At 37.6% G+C, this 18,720-nt stretch overlaps 3 protein-coding genes across 6 annotated transcripts in view; 2 read left to right on the forward strand and 1 right to left on the reverse strand.

Moving 5' to 3' along the window:
- The window catches only part of LOC308631972 (zinc finger protein 383-like), a 161,246-nt gene that overhangs the window by 14,472 nt on the left and 128,054 nt on the right, over window positions 1-18,720 (forward strand). Inside the window, exon 4 of one of the 2 annotated variants that reach the window (XM_081263544.1) lies at window positions 584-2,530. The exons of the other annotated variant lie outside the window; for it this stretch is intronic. Coding sequence (XP_081119670.1) covers window positions 584-1,689 — 1,106 coding nt within the window. The 3' untranslated portion in view covers window positions 1,690-2,530. Of the gene's footprint in view, window positions 1-583; window positions 2,531-18,720 lie in introns of those variants that run through there. 2 annotated transcript variants of the gene reach the window in all.
- LOC308632020 (forkhead box protein N3-like) lies at window positions 3,827-10,903 on the forward strand (the record flags this gene model as incomplete). The annotated part of the gene is made up of 2 exons (XM_081263679.1): window positions 3,827-6,150; window positions 10,829-10,903. Exons 1-2 carry the CDS (start codon window positions 5,608-5,610, stop codon window positions 10,901-10,903), a joined length of 618 nt encoding a protein of 205 aa, XP_081119805.1. The 5' UTR covers window positions 3,827-5,607.
- ZNF484 (zinc finger protein 484) overlaps window positions 13,964-18,720 on the reverse strand; it is a 29,155-nt gene continuing 24,398 nt past the window's right edge. The window contains exons 6-7 of one of the 3 annotated variants that reach the window (XR_014018402.1): window positions 18,089-18,204; window positions 13,964-14,873 (exon numbers count right to left, since the gene is read on the reverse strand). Coding sequence is in view for 2 of the 3 variants with exons in the window: in XM_081263527.1 (XP_081119653.1) it covers window positions 18,197-18,204 (8 nt within the window). In the remaining variant the exon portion in view is untranslated. Of the gene's footprint in view, window positions 14,874-15,061; window positions 18,205-18,720 lie in introns of those variants that run through there. The other 2 variants (XM_081263519.1, XM_081263527.1) reach the window with 2 other exon arrangements.

The raw sequence follows: 18,720 nt of genomic DNA on the forward strand, positions 1-18,720 counted from the left end.
AAGTCCAACCATGGCAGTCTTCCCTAAGTCCATCCATTCCTGCATGACTCATTTGATGGTTTCCCTTAGGTTATAATCAGTCTGGATTTCTACCTTTTATCAGCCTAACTTCAGATCATTTCCAATACATTATTTATTAGCAAGCTTTCTGTCCTTTCACCTCAGAAATATCCTCTGGTTTTACTTATTTAATTCATGTCATAGGTATGATATTCCTCTCCTTTTTACAATACACATGTATGGTAATGTATTATAAAAATATATAACCAAGCAAGCCTTCCTTCAATTTGGATGATCATGTAGGACAATATATATTTGTCAATCCTCCCAAATAATTCAGTCATACAAATGTTTGAGAATCATTGACAATCTCTTATTCATTTCTTTCATCTTCCTATATGGATTTATTCATTCTTTGTTTTCCTTGTTCATTTGTTGAAAGGCACAGCTCTAGACAGTAGTGCCTTACTATTCACTATTAGTTTATTTGAAAACATTTTTTGTTTCTATCTTTCCAACTATAGAAGTTTTATTTCTCCCAAATTAAGAGAGGAGCAAATGTTTTATTTTTATTTCATTTCAGATCAACCATTGAAGTCTGCATCCAAGAATCAACCTTTAAAGGGAAAAATTAGTAATGTAAAATCATTCCCATTAGAGTTCATGGAAGGAATTATAAGGCCGTGCTCAAGTGTCCAAGATATTTGGGAATGTAAAGACCAGTTTGAGGGACCATATTCTTATCAAGAAGCACATTTCAGCAAAGTAATAATCACCCATGAAGATGTACCTGCTTTTGATCAGCAGGTATCTCTTACTCTATACCACAGATCTGGAAATGAGGAGAAACCATATTACTGTAAGGAATGTGGGAAGGCTTTTAGTCGTGGATCACAACTTACTCAACACCAGAGAACTCACAGTGGTGAGAAACCCTATGACTGTAGGGACTGTGGGAAGGCCTTCAGTTGTAGTTCCGCACTTTCAAGACATCAGAAAACTCACACTGGTGAGAAACCCTATGAATGTAAGGAATGTGGTCAGTCCTTTAGTTGTGGCCCATATCTTCTGCGACATCAGAGGATTCACACTGGTGAGAAACCTTATGAATGTAGACAATGTGGGAAGGCTTTTAGTTGGATGTCATATTTTTCTCAACATCAAAGAATCCATACTGGTGAAAAACCCTATGAATGTAAGCAGTGTGGAAAAGCATTTTGTTGGAAGTCCTATCTTAAAAAACATCAGAGAATCCATACTGCTGAGAAATTCTATGAGTGTAAGGAATGTGGAAAGGCCTTTAATAAGACCTCAAAACTTGTTCAACATCAGAGAATTCACATTGGAGAGAAGCCCTATGAGTGCAAAGAATGTGGAAAAGCCTTTATTAGGAGCTCAAGCCTCATTCAGCATCACAGAATTCACACTGGTGAAAAACCCTATGAATGCAAGGAATGTGGAAAGACCTTTAGTTGTAACTCATACCTTTCTCAACATCAAAGATTTCACACTGGTAAGAGACCCTATGAATGTAAAGAATGTGGAAAGACCTTTAGTTACCACTCAAACTTCACCATACATAAGAGAATGCATACAGGTGAGAAACCCTATGAATGCAAGAACTGTGGCAAGGCCTTTACTAGGAGTTGGAACTTTATTCGACACCAGAGAATTCATAATGGTGATTAACTCTATGACTGGAAAAAAATACATACAGGATTTTTTGATGGTTCAGATTTTTTAAAACCTGAGAATTAAAAAATAGTAGACCATCTTATAATGTAATTGTTAGGAAAAGCTACCAATGGCCTACAAAATTTACTAAGCCTCCCAAATTCCACACTTACAACCTTCTTGTAAATATCAGAAAAGTTCTTATTTGAAAGTAACCATGTGAATTTATCTCCTTAAATAGACCATAGTTTATGCAGAATCAACTTTGCAACCATTTCAGATTTTACTATAAAAGTATGGATGTGTCTAAATCAATAATTTAATCACAAATTCTTATTAATTTCTTTATTCCACATGTTTGCACTGCCTCCTGTTATTGACACATTATATTAATATTGACCTGTGTTTCAGGACCTTATTTGCCCTTACAGATACTCAAAGTATTTAAATATATAAATTTGATATTTTATATAACAGATTTATATCTGTTTGTTTTTAAAAGATGGACTTACTTTCCCTTTTATGAAAATATCATAAAATTTTATGTTATATAAAGAAGCACAAGGGAAAAATCTTTTATTTCTATCAAAAAATCCACTGTCAGTGGGATCCAATGATATGTGTTTATGAAATATTTACATGCTATAATAACATTTTTTACCTACCATTTCTGTGCCAAAGAAATTTTCCTGTCAGTATATAGATCTCCTATAACTGTTAATGGCTTCACTGGGTTCCCTATGATGCTGTATTTATCAAATACCTTTGATTGTTTGCCTCCAAGTTGGGAAGGTCATGAACAATGTCCTTTAAAAAATAAAAAATTTTCTAGACATATCTTTGTACATTTATCTGGTTTTTTTTCTCTTTTTTCTTTTTTTTTTATAAAGAGAGAGTGAGAGAGGAGAGAGAGAGAGAGAGAGAGAGAGAGAGAGAGAGAGAGAGAGAGAGAGAGAATTTTTAATATTTATTTTTTAGTTCTCGGGGGACACAACATCTTTGTTGGTATGTGGTGCTGAGGCTCGAACTCAGCGCCCCGCGCATGCCAGGCGAGCGCGCTACCGCTTGAGCCACATCCCCAGCCCTGTTTTTTTTTTTCTTTTTCAGGAAAGTTTTTATTGCAAATAATACATAAATACAATTCTTGTGAAAAAAGATTTAAACATCAGAAATTCCTAAGTTCTTGTTTCATGCCTATCCTGATCCCTGTACACTTTCCAAATGTAAGCACTGTTATTACTCTTTATGAATCAAAATCTTTTATCTATGTTTTAAAAACTGTTAATGTTTTATGATAGTATATTTATGCATTGTGAAATACAGGTGGAAATTCTACCTCATTGTGTGAGAATCAGTAAGTTTGTAAACCTAAAGTGCTTATTTGTTTTATAATAAATATTAGGCAAACGTTGTCCATCTCGATAATTATTTGTGGAATAGAATTTGTTGTATACCAGTTTACAGATTTCTTATGATGATTGTTGTACTATCGGTGTTATAAAAATTGGGGAGACTTTCACCAGCAACTTTTCTTTATTGAATAAAGTTTACCCTGAAGAATCGAAAGCACAAACTGACCCTAATATATATGAAGCATTTTACTCAGACCATAAGCTGCATAGATATTATGCAAGCCTGAAACGCTACATGGTGTAGCTGAGCACGACTTTCCAAAGAGCAGAAAGAAGATGCAGAAATGTGTCTCTATAATCAGTTCTGGAAAAAAAGAATGGATGTCTAACCATGCTTTTTGACAAAATTATAACAAAAATCTTGATAATAGTATAGCATGAAACATCCAGAGATCCATTTATGGATCTAAACCACTGATTTGAAACAACACTGAAATTACATAATCTTTGGAAGAAAACGAATGACAAAAGGCCTACTGTGTAGAAAATCCTGGAAGTACAGTAAATGCCCTATTAAATATCTAAGCCTAAGTGCCAGGCCCACCATCACCATCCAATCCCGGCGCTGCGCGCCAGCCCACGAGATCCACGACCACCGGCCGGCCCCGCCCATAAGACCGAGAGCCTCTGCGCAGAACGGCGCGGTAGCAGCCAATCCGCAGCCGGAAGGCCCGGTCGGGGCAGAAGCGGCCTGGGCGCGAGGGCCGCCGGGAAGTGTAGTCCTGGGGTCGCAGCGCGGTCAGAGCCCGCACCCGCGGGACGGGTAAGGTAGGTGGATCTTGCGGGGCAGGTACGCTTCGCAGAGGTGGACGGTGTGAGTCTGGGGCCGGCGCCAGAGGCTCCGGAGGCTCTTCGGAAACCGAGCCTGGAGCGAGAAAGCGGTAGACGCGCCCCTGGCGGCGGCGGCACTGGGCCGCCTGGAGGCAGCGGGTTTCCCCCAACAGAGCACGGCCTCCGCAGGGGAAGCCGTCCTCGGTCCAGCACGAGGCCCTCGCGGCGGCCTTACCCATCGAGTTGGGAAACTTCAGCCAACGAACTTTTGTTTGAGTTTCTAGAGAAATATATGCTCATTGAGAAAGTGCATTTAAAGGAAAAAAAGTAAATAACAGCATCTCACTGACTTGTAGTGTTCAACTGTTAAAGGAGGCTAAACGTTGGAAATGTGTTTTATATCTTTTTTTTTTTTTTTTGGCTGTTGACGGACCATTTATTTTATTTATTTATATGTGAGAATCCAGCCCAGTGCCTCACACGTGCTAGACAAGCGCTCTACCACTGAGCTAGGGCCCCAGCCCCATATCATATATTTTTTAGTTTCATGCATTCCTACCCAGATATTTTAGTATTTCCATTCCTCTCTATTATTTGCAGTGCACTGATCCTGTCACTATTTCATAGCCCTTACCTACTGTGCTCCCTTCCTTCTTCTCTCTCTCTCTCTCTCTCTCTCTCTCTCTCTCTCACACACACACACACACACACACACACACACACACGTTTACACTCACTTGTCCGAACCCTTAACTTGCTTGCAGTTCTCTGGCTCTGATTAAATACGGTTCTGGTTAAAGTAAAATCCCTGACTACTTGCATCTGTACCCATTCAGTTTAACTGAATTTAGCTGGGAGGGGGGAAAAAAAACAACAACAACACTAAACACACCCACAGTTCTGACTTTAAAGTTTTAGTCTTCTTCCTGATAATATCTTTGTGTGTCACAATAACATTGGCATTTTGGATTTGACCAATAATGTTTCCTTGTGGTTAAATTTACATTATTTTTAGCAGGAATACAAAAACGATGCTGAATTCTTTTTAGTGTATCCTATCAGGAGTTAGTTACTGTGGGTTATTCCCATCTGGCTCTAGTCAGCGTTAGCCACTTGGTTAAGGTAGTACCTCTTGAGTATTCACTGTGAAATTGTTGTCCTGTCCTTTGCATTTACATAACTGTCTTTTGGGGAGATACTTTGAGATGATATAAATACCCTGTTAGTTACTTTTCAAATTTCTCTGCACAGATTTTAAATATTGGTTCTTCGAATCTGTTATGGTGCTTGTCAAATGTTGATTTTTCTAATTCCATCATTCTGGAATAATTCCATCATTCCTTTATTTGATAATCAGAGTTCTACAGAAATGAAGAGTTTTCCCTCTGCTACTCCATGCTTATTAGTTACTTCCTTATGTCTCTGTGAACTCTTGGACACTTTGTTAAATATATTATACTCCTGTAATGATTTCGGAGGGGTAATCTACTTATTCCAGGGATCCCTTCAAGTTCTTCTGTCCTTTAGCCCATTTCCCTATCATTTTTTGAGAACTTCCTCATTTTTTGACATCAAGAAGTTCTAGGCTTGGCGCCAGGCGGACGCCACAGGTCCCATGCCGCGCCGCGACCCCCGCGCGTCCTTAGCGGGGCCACCAAGCGATGCCCGCTGGGCGCCCGCGAAAGTTTGTCAGCTCCGCTGAAGGGCAGCGCGCCCCCGCGCCCCGCTCTGGCCAGGAGCCTTCACGTAAATGGGTCCAGTCATGTCTGCCAGTAAGAAGGCAGAAAGCTCAGGAATTAGTGTGTCCAGTGGACTGAGCCAGGGTTACCGGGGCACTGGTTTCTCCAAGGCCCTTCAGGAAGACGATGACCTCGACTTTTCTCTGCCTGACATCAGATTAGAAGAGGGGACCATGGAAGATGAAGAGCTGAACTGGCTGCATGAGAGCAAGAACTTGCTCAAGAGCTTTGGGGAGTCGGTCCTCAGGAGTGTCAGCCCCGTCCAGGACCAGGACGACGACACCCCTCCCTCCCCAGCCCACTCTGACATGCCCTATGATGCCAGGCAGAACCCCAGCTGCAAGCCCCCCTACTCCTTTGGCTGCCTCATATTTATGGCCATCGAGGACTCTCCAACCAAGCGCCTGCCACTGAAGGATATCTACAACTGGATCTTGGAACATTTTCCGTATTTTGCGAATGCACCTACTGGGTGGAAAAACTCAGTGAGACATAATTTGTCATTGAATAAGTGTTTTAAGAAAGTGGACAGGGCTGGGGATGTGGCTGAAGCGGTAGCGCACTCGCCTGGCATGCGTGCGGCCCGGGTTCGATCCTCAGCACCACATACCAACAAAGATGTTGTGTCCGCCGAGAACTAAAAAATAAATATTAAAAATTCTCTCTCCCTCTCTCTCTCTCTCTCTCTCTCTCCTCTCTCACACTCTCTTAAAAAAAAAAGTGGACAAAGAAAGGAGTCAGGTAAGCCTTATGTATCTGGAACCAGTTTATGACATATTTTTCTCCACCAAAAAGCAGCTCATATCCCCCACATTGAAGTGTAGGGGTTTATAAATGCCTGTTTTTGTTTGTTTGTTGTTTACTTTGGCTCATTTAGGTAGTTGCGAAGACTTCTGTTTCCTTAACCTTATGAGTTATGTGCTCTTTTTCGTCTTCACGCTGTCAAGAAGTTCCCACTGATGGCCTTTCTCATACCCAGCCGTGGTTCACAGAACCGAGTGGTTCTCAGTATCGCCCCTTCATGTGGGTGGGTCACTATAGAGTTCAAACAAAGATCTGTATTCCAAGTGCACCCACTGACCATGAGGTTTCTAACTGTCAGGACATTGGCCTCCTATTGCCACTAACGTCTAGAGAAAAAAAAATTTTTTTCTGAATATTAAAAAAGACCACCTCCCCAGGATTCTGGAATAAATGGACATCAAGAGACCTTGGGAGGATACTTGAAGGTACTTTTATACTTCTAGACTAATCAGGGACATGAGTTGCCAGAGGACGTTTATGAAATTTAGAGTTTGGCAACTTTGAAACTCCATGTGCAAAATTGGCTCAGGGTAAGGGTCCCATTACAGAAGGACTTTTAAAACAGTTGAATTTTGACTTTAAATTCTTAGCTGGTGCTTTGTGTTTGGCTAAAAGAAGACTATTTTAATAAGCTGCTTTACTTTTCTGGTAAGAATATAATAGGGGCGCCAGAGATAGGATCCACCCAGTGGAGAAACAAAACCTGATCTAACCTGGCGTTCTGGAAAGCCGTGTTGCCGCAGTTAAAATAAATTGCCAGAAACAGTTCAAAAAAAAAAAAAAAGTTCTAGGCTTATTTGATATTTTCTTCATTTCAACCATATAAAATAAGCTGCTTCTCTGAGGAGTCTTGTGTCCATTATTGGCCTATTGTGTTCAAAAGCCATGATTTAAAGTAACTTAATGATCTTGGGAATATCATTGGTTGTTGATTGTCTTCCGGATGGAGTTAGGAAGTAGATGTACGCGTGTTCATCCATATACATAGATGTGCACATTCAGCATCTGTACCTGTTCCTATATCTAGTTACCTGTGTATTAAAGCCCACATGTGTATTAAATTTTCCATTGACACTTCCAATTTCAACCCAATATCATATGTCTTATTCTACCATTTGCTTTCCCTTTCCCATATTTACAACTTTTTCTCTGACAGATTCCTGGCTTCTATAATATACACTATGTTATTTCATCAATCTTAGAATGCACAGAAAATAGTTTCAAAATTGCCATTCTTTGCAAAGGAAGAAAGTACTGATATTGTTTAACATCGTATTTATTTATTTATACATACCGTGGATTGAACCCAGAGACACTTTACCACTGAGCTACGTCCCCAGCCATTTTTATTTTATTCAACTCCATCCCCAGTCCTATTTATTTATTTATTGAAACAGGGTCTCACCACATTGCTCAGGGCCTTGCTAAGTTGCTGAGGCTGGTCTTGACTTGCAATCCTCCAGCCTCACCCTCCTGAGTCATTGAGATTACAGATGTGCACCACTGTGCTCAGCTTTACATGCTTTCAATCACATTAATAAAAGTGTTTCCATGTTGACAGTTACAAGTAGAAGTACATTGATTGTAATTTTGTGCTATCATATGTCATTTAGACACACATCTCATTTTGACCCTACCAGCAAATTATGGTGGAAAACCTGAAGCCTGTGCCCACACATCCAATTTAAAACCATTACTGAGCATTGGGATAGAACCAGACACAGTGGAATGACATTAACAAGTTGGCAGACTAGGACTCTCTGGGCCCTTGGCTCCATAGAGACATAAAAAATAAAGCAAAACATAATGGGGGACTGGCTAAAATAACTATATAGGAGCTCTGAGATACAGTTAAAAAGTTCATAGCAATCAAGTGAATGCTTTCAATCAAGAAAAAGCCACATTCAATGAATGTAATTCATCACATCAGTAGAATCTCATGATTCTCTCAATAGATGCAGAAAAAGCATTTGATAAAATACAGCATCCATTTTTGCTCAAAACACCAGAAAAACTAGGGAAAGTAGGAACATACCTCAACATTGTAAAAGCTATCTATATCAAACCCATGGCCAACATTATATACAAGGAGAAAAACTGAAAGCATTCCCTCTAAAAAAAAACTTTGGAACAAGACAGGGATGCCCTCATTCATCACTTCTGTTCAACATAGTCCTTGAAACTGTAGCTAGAGCAATTTTTAAAAAGGATACAAATAGGAAAAAAAGAACCCAAGCTTTCCCTGTTTACCAATGACATGATTCTATATTTAGAAGTAAAAAAAACTCCACTAGAAAACTTTTAGAACTCATAAATCAATTCAGAAAGTAGCAGGATATAAAATTAACACCTAAATTAATTGCATTCATATACATCAGGGACGAAACAATGGAAAAAGAAATTAGGAAAACTGTCCCATTCACACTAGCCTCAAAAAATAAAAATAAAATATTTGGGAATTGATCTAACAAGAGGTGAAAGACCTCAACAATGAAAACTACAGAACTCTAAAGAAAGAAATTGAAGAAGACCTGAGAGGATGGAACAAGCTCCCAAGTTCTTGGATGGGCAGAATTAATATTGTCAAAATGGCCATACTACCAAAAGTGCTACACAGATTTAATGCAATTCCTATTAAGCTTCCAATGACCTTCTTCATAGAAATAGAAAAATCAGTCATGAAATTCATTTGGAAAAATAAGAAGCTAAAGCAATCCCGAGCAAGAAAAGTGAAGCATGAGGCATCACAATACCAAACCTTAAATTACACTACAGGGTTATACTAACAAAAACAGCATGGTATTGGCATCAAAACAGAACTATGTAGGCCAATGGTACAGAATAGAAGTAACAGAGAAAAACCCATATAAATGTAGTTACCTCATACTAGACAAAGGTGCCATAAACAAACATTGGAGAAAAGGGGCTCTTCCACAAATGGTGCTGGGAGAACTGGAAATCCATATGTAGCAAAGTGAAATTAGATCCCTTTCACTCTGGACAAAACAACTCAAAATTGGGCTGAGGTTGTGGCTCAGTGGTAGCATACTCATCTGGTATGTGTGAAGGAGTGGGTTCTATTCTCAGCACCACATAAAAATAAATAAATAAAATAAAGGTATTGTGTTCACCTACAATTAAAAAAATATTTTAAAAAAAAACAACTCAAAAGTGGATCGAGGACCTAAGCATTAGACCAGAGACCCTCATCCAACCAGAAGAAAAAGTAGGTCCAACTCTATCATGTCAGCTTAGGAACCAATTTCCTCAACAAGCGCAAGAAGTAAAATCGAGAATCAATAAACGGGATGGTTTCAAACTGAAAAGCTTCTTCATAGCAAAGGAAACAATAAGTAATTTGAAGAGAGAGCCTACAGAATAGGAGAAAATCTTTGCCTGTACCTCAGAGCATTAATCTCCAGGATATATAAAGAACTCAAAATACGTAATACCAAAAAAACCAATAACCCAATCAATAAATGGGCAAAGGAACTGAACATTTCCCAGAATATGATCAGTCAACAAATACATGAAAAAATGTTCCATATCACTAGCAAGAGAAATGCAAATTAAAACTACACTGAGATTTCATCTCACTCCAGTTAGATGCAATTATTAAGAATAAAAGTAACAATGTTGGCAAGGATGTTGGGGGAAAGGCACACTCACACATTGCTGGTGGGACTGCAAATTGGTGCGAACAATCTGGAAAGCAGTATGGAGATTCCTTAGTAAACTTGGAATGGACTCACCATTTGACCCAGCTATCCCACTCCTTGGTTTATACCCAAAGGAGTTAAAAACTTAAAATCAGCATACTACAGTGGTGGCAGCCACATCAATGTTTATAGCAGCTCAGTTCACAATAGCTAAGCTAGGTGCCCTTCAACAGATGAATGGATATTTAAAAATGTGTTACATATACACCACAGAATATTACTTGGCATAAAGAAGAATGAGATTGTAGCATTTGCGGGTAAATGGGTGTAACTGGAGACAATCATGCTAAGTGAAATAAGTCAAACCCAAAAAACCAAAGGCCATATTTTCTCTTCTGAGATGCAGATACTGACTCACAATTGGCAGGGGAAGGGGATTAGGGGAGGTTCACTGGATTGAACAGGGCAGGTGGGGGGAAGGGAGAGATAGGAATAAGAAAGACAGTAGAATGAACATAACTTTGAACATCACTTTCCTATGTTCATATAGGAATACACGACTAATGTAACTCCACATCATGTACAATCACAAGAATGGGAAAGCATACTCTATGTATGTATGATATGTCAAAATACATTCTACACTCATGTATAACTAAAAAGAACAAATAATAATTCTTTTAAAAAAGACTTGAACCAATAAAAAAGAAAAAGAAAAAGCCACATTCAAAATGGCAGGAAACCTTGATGTGTTTTTATTCTTCCTTAGCCCAACACCTCCCTGGTAGGACGAGATTCACAGTCTGAAGGAAGCAGCAGCCTAGTGCTCAGTTTCCTTGATTGAAATGTAAGGAGGAGAAATTACCATATTTTGAAACATCTGGACCTATCTGGTCACCATTTGACCCAGCTATCCCACTCCTCGGTTTATACCCAAAGGAGTTAAAAACTTAAAATCAGCATACTACAGTGATGGCAGCCACATCAATGTTTATAGCAAAGGACTGGTTTAAGGACTGGTTTCTGTTTTGACTTGAAATTTAGATGGGGAAATGCATCATAGCTTGCATCTCATCCTGGAGAAAACTTGGAAGCAGCAGACACCTCGTGAAAGCTGCAGGAGAACTATCACCTGCAGATGCTTTGGGTAAGAGACACAGGTGAGAGCATATCCTAGAGTATCTGCAGCCTTGGAGAGGAGTTAGAACAATGCTCTTTAGGAAATTAAGATATTTCAAAGTAGACATATATACTCAGGAATAAAGATAAAGCATACAAAGGGCTAGGTAAGATGCATGCTCAGAAAAAGATCTGAAAAGATCTTAACCCTTTACCTAAAATTTCCCTAAGTTTGCAAAATGACATAGATTTATAAGTCCAAGAAGCTCAAAGAACAAATTCCAAGTAGGATAAAATCAGAGAAATCTACACAGATACATTATAATCAAACTTCTGTCAAAAGGAAAAAAGACAGTCTTAAAAGCAGGAAGAAAATGTGGCTTGTCATGGATTAAGGGATTTCTAGTAAGATTATCAATAGATTTCTTAGAAAAACCTTACAGGCCAGAAGGCAGTAAGATGATATAGTTAAAATGCTGAAAGGAAAAAGAAGATGTCTCTGTTGAGAATCACATATGGAAAAGTTGTCATTCACAAACAAGGGAGAAATTCAGACATTCACAAGTTAAAAAAAAAAAAAAAGTTGCTGGGCATGGTGGCACATGCCTGCAATCCCAGTGGCTCAGGAGGCTGAGACAGGAGGATCATGAGTTCAAAGCCAGCCCCAGCAAATGTGAGGCACTAAGCAACTCAGAGAGACTCTGTCTCAAAACAAAAAGACTGGGGATGTGGCTCATGGTTAAACTCCCCTGGTTTCAACCCCCATACCAAAAAATAAAATAGATTGTTATCAATTTAGGATGTTGTGCTGGGGCTGTAGCTCAGCACTTGCCCAGCATATGTGAGGCACTCAGCACCACATTAAATAAATAAAATAAAAGTCCATCAACAACTAAAAAATACATTAAAAATAAATAAATAGGGGCTGGGGTTTTGGCTCAGCAGTAGAGTACTTGCCTAGCGCATGCAAGGCCCTGGGTTTGATCCTCAGCGCCACATAAAAGTAAATAAATAGAATGAAGGTATTGTGTCAACTAAAAAATAAATATAAAAAATAATAAATTAAAAATAAATAAATGAATGTAGGATGTTTATAATATATTTTCCATGGTGACAACAAAGAAAATATCTAGAATATTCAGAAAAGGGAAAGGAAGTCAACTAGATACAAAGGAAGGCAATGATGGAGGAATGTCAGACCAAAAAGCTACGAAACAGAAAATGAATAAGTGGCAAAAGTAAGTCTTTCCTCTTAGTAACTACTTTATGTAAGTGAAATAAACTATCCAATCCAAAGGCACAGATTGCCAGATGGATGAAAAAACCAGGATTGTCTATTGTGTTAGTTACCTTTCATCACTGTGACCAAAATATCTAACAAGAATATCTTAGAGAAGGAAAGATTTATTTTGGCTCATGGTTTCAGAAGATTTTGTCCACGATTGACTGACTGACCTACTTCATTGCTGTGGGCCTGAGTTATGCTGGAGAAAAGATTTTTAAAAAAAATTCTTTAGAACATGCTTCCTGTGAACTATTTCCCCCAACTAGGCCCCACCACCCAACGGTCCATTTAAGCACCAACAGATCAATCCATTAATCAGTGGCTAGGGGCCCCATCTCCGTACATATTAACTTTGGAGGACATTCCAGATCAAAACCATAATAGTTGTCTACAAGTAAATAACTACAGGGTGTAGCTCAGTGGTAGAGCCCTTGCCTCACACATGTCAAGCACTGGGTTCAATCCTCAGCACCACATAAAACTAAATAAATAAAATTAAGATCTTGTGTCCATCTAAAACTTAAAATATTTTTAAAAAGAAAATAACTACACACATAGATTGAAAGTAAAAAGATGAAGAAATGAAAAAAGATTCCATGCGAATAATAAAGGAGAATAGAGGTGGCGATACTAAAAATAGGAGAATTAGACTTTACACTGGAACTATTTCAAGAGACAAAGAGTCATTGCATATTGATAAGAAGAGTTAATACATCAGAATGTGTAACAACTATGAACATATATACCCCCAAATCAGAGCTCCAAACATATGAAGAAAACACTGACAGAACTGAAGTGTATAAACAGATCTACAGCAATAGTAGGAGGCTTCAATCATGCTTTCAATAATGGATAAAACAACCAAATGATCAATAAGAAAATAATAGAATTGAACAACACTGCAGACCAATTACATGGAATACTCTGCCCAATAAAAAGAGAATGTAATTTTTTTCTTACCTATACAAATATCTGGATAAATGTTGATACAAAGATCAACAAAATACTAGCAAAACAAATTCAAAGTGTATTTAAAGGATTATACACTATGGCCAATAAAAATTATTCTCAGAAGGTAAGGATGATACAATGTATGAAAATCAATCAGTGTAATACTCATCATTAACAGAATAAAGGGGAAAGAACATATGTTCATTTCAATTGATGTAGAAAAAGCCTTTTACAAAATCCAAAACCCTTTAATGACAGACACTCAATAAACTAGACACAAAGGAACTACTTCAATATAATAAAAACCACATATCAAAACAGACAAGAACACACTCAGTGGTGGAAGTGTTTCCTCTGTGATTAGAAATGAGACCTGGAAGACGTGGTGGAGCACACCTGTAATCCCAGCAGCCCAGGAGGCTGAGGCCAAAGGATTTCAAGTCCAAAGGCAGCTTCAGTAACCTAGTGAGGCCCTAAGCAATGTAGCAAGACCTTGTCTCCAAAAAATAGGATGTGGCTCAGTGGTTCAGTACCCCTGCAAGATATGGATGCCCACTTTTACCTTTCTTCTATTCAACATAGTACTGGAAGTTCAAGCCAGAGAAATCAGACATGAAGAAGAAATAAAAGCATCCAAATTGGAAAGAAGTAGGATTATCTCTGTTCATAGATTTCACAGTCTTGATTGTAGAAAACCCTAAACATCACACAAACATACATGCATGTGCATGCACACACACACACACACACACACACACACATACAGACACTAATACATGGATTCAATAAAATTGTAGGGTACAAAACGAATCCACAAAATTCTGATGTTTCCATATATTATAAATGAACTATACCAAAATGAAATTAAGACATAAATTACATTTTGAATGTTACATTTTGAAACATACTAAAAAATGTTTAGAAGTAAATTCAACCAAGAGGTAAAAGTCTTATACAATGAAAACTACATAACAGAACTGAAAGAATTTTAAAATGACACAATTAAATGGAAAAACTCCATGTTCTTGCATTGGAAAACTTAATATTGTTAAGATGACAATTCTACCTGAAGTGAACTACAGACTCATTGCAATTCCTATAAAAATCTCAATGACTTTCCCAATAGAAAAATTCATCCTGAATTTCATATGGAATCTCAAGGGTCCCCAAACAGTCAAAAAATATCTAAAAGGAGAACAAATCTGGAATCTTGTGTACCAATTTCACAATTTACTATGAGGCTGTGGTAATCCAACAGGGCAGTATTGTCAAGAAGACAGACATATAGACTAATGGATTAGAAAGGAGACTTTGGAAATAAACTCACATATGTATGGTCAAAGGATTTTCAACAAGGACATCAAGACCATTCAGATGAGAAAGGATAGTCTTTTCAAAAATAGTGTCTGGAAAACTGGATGTCCACATGAAAAGAATGAAGTTGGATCCTCATTTTAAACTAAAACGAATGCAAAATAGGTTAAAAAACTAAAAATAAAGGCAAAAATTTAAAAATTCAGAAGGAAACCTATGATTTACTGGCTATGACATCAAAGAGCAGTTGCCAAAAGAAAGAAATTGAACTTCATCAACATGAAAAACATTTGTGCATCAAGGACACTATCAAAATAGTGGGATGTCAACTGACAGAATGGGAGAAAGAGAATAGAAACATGGTTGCTAAGCAGGAATGAGCACATTGTTTGACTCAAACTTTTCACTAGTGTATGCCCAGAAAAATGCCTTAAGCATTGATTTTGGGATTACAAATTTTAGTGAATCTATGAGTATTCAAATGAGGAACTATTATATCATTTTTAAATTTAAAAATAAAATCATGACTAATTTTTATTTTTTTTAAATATTTTTTTAGTTGTGGATGGACACAATACTTTATTTTTACATGGTGCTAAGGATCAAACCCAGTGTCTCACATGTGCTAGGCAAGTGCTCTCCCACTGAGCTATAGCCCCAGCCCTAATTTTTATTTATATACTGAAAAATTCTACTTGCTAAAATTTTATTTAGGATTTCTGTATCTGTGATCACAAGCAATGAGTCAGTAATTCCTTATTTTTGCACAGTGGTTCCTGTGACATCTTAAGAACAATGGCACGTTGTAAAGCTGCAATGAAGCAATTAGGGGAGACAAGGAAACACACTGGAGAAAAAAAAAAGTCTCTCTCCTTAAATTGGAATGATGTGAAGTCAACAGTTACCTTTAAACATGATCAGTTCAGATGTGAGTCCATCTTTTCATGTTCAGTTTTTAGAATCAACTTTATTGGATATAATTTACATTCAGTCCACTTAGAGTTCAACTCATTGCATTCTGACATTTGTGTACTCACAACCACCAAAAAACACTCCACATTTTTATCATCCCAAGAAGAGTCCCTCCTTTCCTGAGTCCCAGGCAACTACCAATCTTTTTATTATTTTGCATTTCTAAACTTTCATGTAAATGCAATCATACAATACTCTTGTGTCTGTTTTTCCTTAATCAAAATAACTTTGTAATCCATCCATATTGTTACATTTATCAGTAATCTGTTCCTTTTTATTGCCTTGTAGTATAGTTTTATATTTATGAATATACTACACTATTCCCTTGATGGACACGTAAATCATTTCCACTTTTAGTCTATCATGAATAGTTATCAACATTCATGTTCAAGTATTGGATGGACATAAGTTTTTATTTCTATTGTGTTACATTCCAAAGTAGAATCTCTGGGTTTTGTGGTAGCTTCATATCTGAAAATTTTAAGAATATGACACCATTTTCAAGTATTTCTGCCATTTACTACTGCCATGTTCTCAACACTTTCCAGTGTTTGGCAGTGCCAATCATTTTGATGGGTGTGGAAAGGTGTCTCACCGTTGTAATAATTTGTGTTTCTCCTATGGCTGATGTTGAAATTCTTTCTTGGCCATTTTATAACTTATTTTGTGAATTATTTCTGTTCAGGTATATTGCTATTTTTATTGGGCTGTTGTATAATGGGTTTAAGTTTTTATTATTTTCAGGAAACAAATCTCTTGTCAGATACCTATTGTAAATATTTCTTCCCATTCTATGCCTCTCCTTTTCATTTTCCTAATGGTGTTTAAAAGGGCAAGAGCTTTTATATTTGAAAAGCTCAATTTATCCTTTTATAATTCATTCCTTTTGTGTCCTAAGAAATCTCTTCCTATATACCTGGTACAGTTTAAATGGTAGTTCTGAAATATTCTGAAGTTATTTTATTGATTTTTTTTCAGTTTTTCATTTCTTCAACTTTAATAAATTATGTCTTGCTAGAAAACTTCATTTATTCTAGGTAGTATTCTCTTCTGATCCTGTTTTTTCAAGATCTGATTCCTTTTACTCATTAAGGGTCATCAATAATTTTGCAGTTTATCTTATTCAAGATTGTGTGGAGAATCTAGTTTAAATACACAATTTAAAAAAATATTTTATAATATATAGGAGAAAATGAACTATTTTATACATTTGATGTCTGAAAAAATGTAGGTATACTTTGAATATAAGATAAACCTAAAATACAATGGTTTATGCAAAATATATTTATTTATTTTTTAAAGAGAGAGAGGGGGAGGGAGGGATAGAGAGAGAGAGAATATTTTTTAATATTTATTTTTCAGTTTTCGGTGGACACAACATCTTTTATTTTATGTGGTGCTGAGGATCGAACCCAGCACCCGGTGCATGCCAGGTGAGTGCGTTACCGCTTAAGCCACATCCCCAGCCCAAAATATATTTTTATAACATAATTAAAGTCTGGACTGGCAGTCAGTTGCTGCTAGTGTTGAACAGATAATACATGACCCAGTGTCTCTGTGATTCTTTTGGTCTTTACCAGTAGTTGAAAGAAGGTAGCCCATGCAGCAGGAACCACGTAACTAACCATCAGGAAGAACAGTAGAAGTGATGGCAGCAGTTACATTTGTCCCTTTTCTTGGGAAAGCAAAGGTTTTCCCAAGACACACCCACTAGTGTTTTGCTTCTCTTGGCTGAGGCAAGTCACTCAGCTACTCCCAGCCTCAAAAGATGATACAGAAGTCAGTAGAGATAGGAGCACTAAAATTGCACGTTGGTTTAGCAAACAGTGTCTGACACTGTCAAAGTGTCCATTCATGTCCAAGAAAACAATCATTTTTTTTCTAAAGACATAAAAGGTACACAAATTATACAGAGCACTTTATAATCTGACTTAAATTAGTAAACATGAATTCTATTTCTCGTGTTTTTTGCTTCTACAGGAAGACTTTGCTTCTGTAGGAACTCCTTGACTTTCCCCTGGAGGATTTCCCACTGTTGTCTATTCCCCAAGCTGCTCTCCAGCATAACTACTCTGATATGTAAGGAAGGGGGACTTGTGAATGCAACCCTATTCACAGTCAGTACAGACAGACAGCCACTCTCCCCTATGAACTATCCGATTTATAATTAAGTGTTGGTTGGAGTGCACATCTCCTATACTTACTGAATTCACAGCATTTTATTTTAATAAAATGCACGTTTATTAAAAACTTTATAAATTGTAAAACTTTTTAAAATAGTTTTGCTGTCACCACAGACGAGCTCCAATGCATGCTGGTGTGAAGAGGCCTGGTCACCCCAGGACCCCCAGGGGAGGCCAGCCCTGTGTGCTTGCAGCCTGCACTCACCTCAGTTCTACTTCAGAGCCAGCTGTCCTGTCCACTCACAGGTTTCCATCATTCCCTCCACAGGATGCAAGGAGCCCCACAAAATAAAGCCTTCCTTTCTCCTGGAGACTAATACTCTGTTGACAAAAGGCAAAGTAGCTTTTTTTTTTTTTGTCCTGCCCACTCCCCAAGTGGGGGGTGTAGAATTTTATGTTTTAAACTATGCCTGAGCATAAAAAAGGTTGAGAATCACAATCTCAATAATCCTATTAAATCAATTCTTGAAATTCTTATTTTAAAATCCCAGGGCTCTAGGGCCAGTCTTCATTAACCTCATTTTCAAATAATGATGCAAAGGAAAACCATAGTATTAAAGAAGACATCTGAGGGCTGAAGCAGTGGCTCAGCAGTAGAGCGCTCCCCTAGCACTTGAGAGGTGCTGGGTTCCATCCTCAGCACCACAGAAAAATTAAAACAAATAAAAATAAAGGTATTGTGACCAACTACAACTAAAAATATTTTAAAAAGAAGACATCTGAGAAGTTTCAGTTAATCTTCTCCTACTGTTGAAGTTTGGAAGTATCATAATAAAACTGATACCACCACAGGTAATATTCTCTTCTATGTCACAACTTTAAAAAGTCCTTAACAAG

Source organism: Spermophilus citellus (assembly GCF_964194105.1).
Source record: "Spermophilus citellus genome assembly, chromosome: 12".
NCBI classification, from domain to species: Eukaryota; Metazoa; Chordata; class Mammalia; order Rodentia; family Sciuridae; genus Spermophilus; species Spermophilus citellus.